Below are 9,118 nucleotides of genomic sequence, written 5' to 3'. Positions count from 1 at the left end.
CTGAAGGATACAGGTACAAATGGACTTCTGTGCCTTTAGGTTACTAAAGCGGTCCCTAAGAAGACGTTGTCGGTGTATTGTTGTATGTTTGGTTTTAAGCACAAAGCTAGCAACCACATGCTAGGTTCTCTGAAGGATACAGGTACAAATGGACTTCTGTGCCTTTAGGTTACTAAAGCGGTCCCTAAGAAGACGTTGTCGGTGTATTGTTGTATGTTTGGTTTTAAGCACAAAGCTACACAAGGAGCTATCTGTGCTGTGCTCCCCATGGGTATCTAAGCCCGGTTTTAGCGTTATAAGCCTACAGCAGACTTACAGCTGATCCACTGAGGGGGGGGGGGAGGTAGTATACGGTTCAATGAGCTTTGTAAAGCATGTAAAAGCGAGGTGGGAGGGGCAGAATAGGCCTCATGCAGTGTATTGGGGAAAATCTACAGTGGAAATTGCGTTGCAAACGGACAGTACATGCCCAGGTCCATCTCAAGAAACATCAATGATAGCGAAGGAAGTTGAAGAGCCTAGGCATATATCCTTGTTTTGTTACCACAAATGACGAAAATTCTTTGGTAAAAGACGCTATTATTATCTAATTAAATAAGTTGCGAAAACACGCGATTTAGGCAATAAGAGAGTAGAAAAATACGTTGTACATTAATTCAAACGTACTATACGCTTACAATTTGAAAGTGGAACGAAATAAATCGAGAGAAGATGTTGGTTCGTAGAAAGGAAAATATTTTGTTTATTTCAAAAGTCTATTGAATTCCAGTTTAGAAAATTAGCTTGTTTTCGCCCCCACCCCTTTTTTACGTTTTGTTGAATGGTACATGCCATACTGCAAATACTCACAAGTTATCTAAACAGTGCTCATTAATGACAAAGTTCTAGAGACGGGAAATTAAAGGTTTGTCTTCTATTCGTCACGGAGTTAATCTTTGTAAGCTGCGTGAGATTAATAACTTGTCGCGTTTAAAACAAACTGTGTAGTAAACATTGCAAGTGAATAAGCAAGAGAATTGTTTGTTTGTTTGGAGTTAAGCACAAACTACATAATGGACTATTTGTGCTCTGCCCACCACAATATAGAAACCTGGTTTCTAGCATTGTAAGTCCGCAGACATGCCGCTGTGCCACTGGGAGGCAAGCAAGAGAAAATTTATGTTGAATGTAAAATGTTGATTTAAGCACAGTTATAGAAGTTCTTGAACAAATATATAGGTAGGTGGCACCACTTACCACTTTCAGGATGTGGTGAACTGATTTTCTCTGTTATTTCTAGCTTGGAACGGATAACTTTGAGATTTTGTTTTCGTTTGTTACAGATCAAGAATATATCAGAGGAAAATTGTGATGTAATACAATCGTTAAGGAAAACGCCAAAATTATTGTAAGTTATGCAACATGTGTGGAAAATTAAGGGAATGAACATTTATAACTAAAGATTCCCTATCAACTATTATTATTAACTGAAAACAATTGAGTAATGTTAAGCTACAGAAGTTGGGTACGTGTTGTATTAAACCGATTTCGGGGCCTCACCACGTCGTTACAGTCCATGTCACCACGTCCGGCAATACTATCTGACGACCGTGCGTCTTGATAGTAGCCCTGCAGCGTAGTTTCCATTGCAGAATGCTATGTCGAAAGGGTGTCATCTCAAAAACACTCAACTCTAGTGTATGAGGACAGCGCTTTCCCAGAGCCCATTACAACGGTCGAATAGCACACAAAAACCATAGAGGCTGGGTCCGACGACTTGACCGGTATGTCTTTGTATAAAATAGAATGGGTACCAGTTTCATTTTCCAGCTGTTTGAGGCATACAAAGGTTGAAGGAATATACTGAGGGAGCAGTTTGTGTCACTGTTCTTCTGGACATTGATCTTTGTGTTCGTGGATTTTCACTTGTTAGAAATACACCGTACTTTGCTTACCAAGGCTTTGGTACGACCAGTTACAGGTCTTTTTCTGGATGATTCTGATGCTCAAGTTGATCCATATACCTTTGTTTTCCAATGCTATTAAAAACGAGGAATATTTTTGTCTAAATATTTTCTAAATTCTCGATCTAAACAAATCTTTGTGATCTGACTGCATGTACATTTTGCATCGGAAAAGGCTGTTACATACCCTTCCCAAAAACAGTCAATATTTGGTGGCATCACACTACCCACATCAAGCCACACGATGCTAAAATGTAGTTCTGATACATTCCGTTCCACTGCGACATTATTAGCTCTGCCTGTCATGTAAATTGCTTATTTATATATTCAAAACCGTTTTAATATAACGTACTCAACCTGTTGTATTCTTTTTTTGACAGGTTTTGCGCAAAAGGAAGTAAACCATGAACCTTAAAATTCACAGTTAGGGCACACTGGCAACTGGACCACGCTTGGCCCGCTTAAAGCAAGTACAATTTTCTAAGGATTCATTCTTTGTTAGATAAGTAATCCAAAATTGATTAGTTTTGAGACAGAAATTGACGAAATTATGTCATTGTTTAAACTTGTTTGTCTGTTTGCTTAGCGAACGGCTACACAGTAGATCATCTACGCTTTTTCCATCACGGGGGATCGAACCCCAGATTTTAGGCTAACAATTTCGTAAACTTACCGCTGAACCATTGGAGGGGGACAATTTTTAAATAGCATATACGTGGCTTTTATATATTAAACTTACCGGGCTAGAACTTTATTGGTCAGAAAAACAAGTGAACCAGCTTTAGAAATTCACTAACGATAATTCTATTCACGGATTTCAGGCTTCTAATTAAAGTATACATGCTACCGTATCATTAAATTTATATGAGCTATATATGGAATAAAAAAAGGAATTTTTAATGCAACAGTCGACAAACTTAGGTATTTTTTATCTAGAAATTATATGCTGCTACTTTAGAATGCCAAATGATGCATTTAAACAATCGTCAGATAATCTCTAAAAATCAACTGAACAGCTTGAGGATTTTAGACTCTAAATAGAGCGCCATCTTTAAATTGCCCAGGACTGAATCGTTCCTGTTATTATCATTTTATACTCTCAGTGATCCATACCGAGTCTAAGAATTATTCGGTTCGTGAAATAGAACATTTCACAGTCAAATTCAAGTAGATAACCTTAATTGTATAAAATAATCAGTGTCTGTTTGTATATTTTAGCACAACCCTTCACAATAGACTAACTGCGCCCTGTCCACCACAGGGAATCGAGCCCTGGATTTTCGTGATGTAAGTTCCTAAACGTACCGCTGACACATTGGGGGAACATGAGACTGTTCTCATTAACAGAGATACTTCCACCTTGTTACCCAGAATAGCATGTCGTTGTTATTATTATTGTAGTTTTAAAATATATTCGTTCTTTTCCAGTGCTCAGATTTCACTGTTTAGGCTTAGCAATTTAAAGTAAGTCGAAGAAGGTTGTTGAAGTCCAATTAAATAAGCTACCTACCAATGAATATCCCACCACCGAAAATTGTCGCCCTTTCAGCCATGGGGCTGTTCTAGTGTGACTGGTAAAAGAGTAGCCCAAGAGTTGTCAGTGAGTGGTGTTGACTAGCTGCTTTCTCTCTAGTCTATCGCTTCAAAATTAGGGCCGGATAATGCAAGTAGCCTTCGAGTAATAATGCTTGGGGACGACTTGAATGGGTAATGAAGAAAAACTTATATTAAAGTGTTTCTTCATTACCCATTCAACCCGTCTCCAAGAATTATTAATCTCAAAGTAGGTTCCTCGTAACTTAGAGTTAGTTTTGCGCGAAATTCAACAAAACAAATGAATCAACAAATAAAATAAAAACGAATTATTGGTGTTTTTGAACTTCATCGGCGGCAGGTATTTTTACATTTATGTTAGCATAGAAAAGTACCATTTATATAGATTACAATTTAGACTATGCAACATTATTGTTTGGGTAAGAATTACTATCTGTTTTGTGGGGTAAACGTTTTTATTTATCAAAACACCATAATGAAATGAATATCAGATTGTTTGTTATTAATTATGCACAAAGCTGCACAAGGGCTATCTGTGCTCTGCCCACCACGGGTATCGAAACCCGGTTTCTAGCGTTGTAAGTCCGCAGACATACCGCTGTGCTACTGGGGGGGCTGAATATCAGATACAAACTAATATATTGGGGTTCTATTTGGACTCAAGCCCGAAGCCACATATTTGTTTCAACAGAGCCAAGTAATTTTGCCATCTTAAGAACATTCATTATATTATTTTATTTTTTCACAATAGGCACCAGCTTTACAAGTATGGATTTTTTTTTTTACCAATACTTACGTAGATTATATTTAGAGGACCACTGAAGCGGGGCAACTTAAGACTGAGAACATACTGGATCTGACTCGTCATGACGTGGACAGCAGCTCCTGTTGTAAAACCACTGGCCAGTGGTGGAGACATTAGAACACCCACTTTTCCCAATCGCAATACGCTCATCAGTGTCTGAAAAAATTAAGTATTATATATTTCATATTTTACAAATGCATTGATATCAAAATATTTTCAATACACGATCTACACAGTGTCTGCTGCGGCTGGTGTGTGATTTATAATTCCACTAATTTCTTTTATAGTTATCTTCGATGCAGGAATATTACATCATCTGTAAAGAAACAATGACCATCTCTAAGTGATGTTGATATGTGGCAAAAATAACTTGGAGATACAGGGAAGCGAATGCACTCCGTGTGTATACAGAATATCAGTTATTATTAACCTTCTTAACAATCTGTATGTTACAAAAATATTAATTGTTCTATTATCTCCAAATAAGAACACATACAAACGCATACTTTTATTACATGATTAAATATGCACTACTATTAAAAATATATACTAGTGTTTCATTACAACACGTTCGTAATTTCTCCTAGGTTTCATTTCTAAACTGGTTTCCAGGCAATTATACAATACTTAAGCTAAACAACAGTGACATGTGTCGTGGTAATTTATCTCAGATGCCAGGTTCCTCTAAAGTTTCACTGTTGGAGCTGTTTAAAGGGATTCTGTTGTTCTGTTATTGTCGTTAGATTTTTACAATTGAAGGTGTAGTGGTAGCGCTATTCTGGTTAAGAGTTGGTTTTCTTAGTCTAATAAGTAACTTAAAGTGGTTTCTTCTCGGAAAAGGAGAATGATGCGAAAACAAACAAACAAAACAAAAACTGGATGTACGCACAAGTCACATTTATTTAGTGATTGTTGGTAATACTACTGGTGTTTTAGGTAGTGGTTGGTAATGTTACTGGTGTTTTAGGTAGTGGTTGGTAATGTTACTGGTGTTTTAGGTAGTGGTTGGTAATACTACTGGTGTTTTAGGTAGTAGTTAGTAATGCTACAGGTGTTTTAGGCAGTGGTCGGTAATACTACTGGTGTTTTAGGTAGTGGTTAGTAATACTACTGGTATTTCAGATAATGGTTGGTAATACTACTGGTGTTTTAGTTAGTGGATCTCGAAGTATTACTTGAGTCCACTTATTTCAATGGTCAAGTCCAGCGACCAATTTCGTCCATCTTTCCTTGTCTAAAATATCTTATTTTTCTCGGGACAATCTGTGGGAAGAGGAAAAAAGAGCTGTTACTGAAGTGTCACGTTAAGATAGCATATTTACATATACCATTAGTGGAAAATGGAGTATATGTTACATTATCATTGGTTGTTAGCTTCAAGTGCTCTCGTGAATTTAATGTTCATTGGACAACTTAACATCAGTATAAGTTAATTTTTTTACCAATCCTCCCGAATAACATCTTCTGATAGAATATGTAGTATAGAGTATAAGCAATCAACGTACATTTAATATCTGAGTAATGGTATACGAGTTCACGGGCCCCAAGTTCAATCAGGGACATATTGGTTCAGCAGTATTACCAACACTACCTAAAATACCATTAGTATTACAAACCACTTCCTAAAACACCAGTAGCATTACTAACCACTACCTAAAATACCAGTAGTATTACCAACCACTACCTAAAACACCAGTAGTATTACCAACACTACCTAAAACACCAGTAGTATTACCAACCACTACCTAAAACACCAGTAGTATTACCAACACTACCTAAAATACCATTAGTATTACCAACCACTTCTTAAAACACCAGAAGCATTACTAAACTGGACTGTGCTATGACAAATAAGCACATAATTATGGCCGGCCTGTATAATAATACTTAAATCTAATAGTTTACAAAGTTGTTTTTTCATGAATATTTCTTTTTTCTTTCTACATCAACACATCTTATTTCTTAAGAGAATTTTCTACGTTTCTATATGTGTATCTGTAGACAATAATGGTATCATTTTTGGTATATTTCAAGACGAATCAACTACTTGAAATAGTACAATAATTGTTCGGGTTCATGGTAATTCATTGTAATAATAATATATGTTTTCATATTTATAACCTACTGACGAAAGTTATACTTCTCAATGTTTATGTAAAAGATTAAGATATGCTAAAACATGCATTGATTTTACATAAGCCTAAAGAATTTGCGGCATTTTGGGCATTTTATCGTAATTCAAATGCTTCAAGTATTGAGAAAATATGCATATTATGAAAAGTTACATCTATGCCACACATATATGCATTAAGGAGAAATGTAGTGCACACTTAGTAAAGGCATAAAGGAAGTTATATAACGAATATTGACCAAGGAGAAAAGTATGTCATGAACAAATCAAAGATATGTTAACGAGATAAATGTTTATAATATCTACAAACTGACGCTATCACAACCGCATGAAAAGCCTCATTAGAGACGGGAACATTATCTACAGACTGACGCCACTGTAGCAGAGAGGAAGCTACGGGAGTTGTTTATATTAACTCACACGCAATTACTAAAAAAGGGATAAGTCGGAACTTTGATGTTGGATTCATATCAAAATGCGTGGAGAGATACAAGCGAGTAGGCCACCGATTTACCGACTTTATATGTAACCAATGGTCAAGTGGTTTTTGGTTCTGGTTCCGAGAATCACGATGAGATTGCAAAAATTAAACAATCAAGTGTCAGACCTACTTGCGAGCAGATGTGTACACTATCTGGAAAGTTGTAAGAACACCAGAACGATTCAAGATAAGAACTCCTGTTTTGGGCTATAAAGCTAGTCTCTCCCCGGCGTAAAAGTCAGTCTTCTGGCAGAGGATTGAGAGTTCTCCGAGGACCAAAACGCTGGTCGCTCCGGCGTAGAAGTCTGTCTCTACAGAAATCATAGAAGTTTCTCTGTAGCTGAGAAAAAAAAAGTCTCCAGTGCTGCAGAAGTCTCCAGTCTCTGAAGAAGACAGCCATGTCTACAATCATGCTGAGTGTGTCGAATGTTTCCTGCTTAAACTCTATGTAAGTAACTTATTGCTGTCTGTTTCCAGAATCGAATAACACAGCTAGATTGAATATATAGTGTTAAAATATGACTGAACCTAATTCAATCAATGTAATAATCAATAACGTATTGGTAGTGTTGAATAACTTAATGTAAGCTATTGAAAGTATGATCAAAGAACAATTACCAGTTCAAATTGACGAGTTTGATAGTTTTGATATTAATATGTTTCAAGATACTTTCGGTAATTTCGATGTAGCCGAATATCTTGATATAGTGTATTAAAAAGTATTGTTGTTTTCGAATCTCGGTCTCGGAGTCAATTCGCTTTTCTAACCGTAAACTTCCTCGAGTTAGTGACTTGTGTGCTCCACTTGCAACTGTATACCTCAATTTAAAAATTAGTGTGACTGGCGGTATAGTTGAATCTCTAACACTAGCCAGACGGCCCGCCTGTTACAAGCCTACCTTTTGCAAAACATATATAAGCTACATGTCAAAATATTATATTTTTGATCAGAAATTGGAAAGGCTTTTTACTTGATATTGTTTTTCTTACCTGAATTATTCCACATAGAAAAGTTATCGCTACAGCAACCTCTATCGCTGTTACAACAGCAGCAGAACTAATCTGGACCTCAGACACATCTGTCAGGTTCACACCTTCCGTTATGTTACTTGTGGCAGTAGCGACTCCTTTCGGGACTGAAGTAGCAAGACGTCCAACAACAGCAGAAGTCATCAAAGACAGTACAGCAAAAGTTCCTAAGTATCAGAAGTAAGTATCATGATCACCCATCAGCTAAAAGTTTCGGATTTAAGCAGCATAGAGTGTCTTAATTTTATGTATGCTTTATGATGAACTTCGTTAAATATTCCATAGGCAACAAAATTTCTTGATGTTTACAAAATTTGATAGAATAGTTTAAATTTATTTTTAGATTTTTATCAAACCGATAGAGCAACGTTTTCTTTGTTTTAAAAAAATATATATTTAGCAACCACAATACATTAATCAATTGAATATTTCAATTTCAACTTTTTTGAAATATAAACAATAAAAAAAATATTTTCATTCATGAAAAACTTTCGAACAGGTAAATGAAAAAAGATTTATATAATACAAGCTGAGGTACATGTCCTTTGTCCAGGTTATGAACTTAAAATAAGGGGAAATCCTCAATAGCTGCGACACTTGAAATTCTTTTAAGCCGGATTAGAGTAAATTAATCTATGAGACCTTTTTTCCTATTTATAAGTTATATTTTTGACGATTGCGCCAGTAATACCAAGCATGGGGCTCATGTATACCCGATTCGATGTTATTACTCATCAAAATCTCTACCAGCCTACCCTCAAATTGAAAATCTTTTAAGCAGGATTAGCGTAAATTTATCTCTGCAACCTTGGACGTGGTGAATCATATGAATCGAATGGGTTTGACATCCTGAGTCCAAAACTGTAGTTAGATCTCAAACTAGTCAGGAGAGCTATGAGCTAAAATTTTGTACATGAAAAATAACAACAGCCCAAAAACATTCTATGAGGTGCTGTACCGCGACTAAAAATGTGGGGGTGGATGCTATGATAAATAACACAAAAATTCTATCTTTCAAGCAATTTATATATAACATAACACATTATTACAGGATTCGTTATTACCTCACCAAAAGTTTGTTTTAAGAATTCAGTATGTATATCCAGTGCCTTGCAAAAGTGTTAACCCTCTACCAATAATGTCACATTTTGATGAAATACAAATAATGTAAACAC

At 36.1% G+C, this 9,118-nt stretch overlaps 1 protein-coding gene across 1 annotated transcript in view; it reads right to left on the bottom strand.

Annotated features, from left to right (window-relative positions):
- LOC106478686 (solute carrier family 26 member 10-like) overlaps nucleotides 1–9,118 on the bottom strand; it is a 56,577-nt gene that overhangs the window by 32,135 nt on the left and 15,324 nt on the right. The window contains exons 4-5 of the mRNA XM_022382342.1: nucleotides 7,905–8,110; nucleotides 4,294–4,458 (exon numbers count right to left, since the gene is read on the bottom strand). Of these exons, the coding sequence (XP_022238050.1) occupies nucleotides 4,294–4,458; nucleotides 7,905–8,110 (371 nt within the window). The remainder of the gene's footprint in view (nucleotides 1–4,293; nucleotides 4,459–7,904; nucleotides 8,111–9,118) is intronic.

This window comes from Limulus polyphemus, unplaced genomic scaffold (assembly GCF_000517525.1).
Source record: "Limulus polyphemus unplaced genomic scaffold, Limulus_polyphemus-2.1.2 Scaffold241, whole genome shotgun sequence".
In the NCBI taxonomy this organism is placed as follows: Eukaryota; Metazoa; Arthropoda; class Merostomata; order Xiphosura; family Limulidae; genus Limulus; species Limulus polyphemus.
This window is presented reverse-complemented; position numbering and strand designations above follow the sequence as displayed.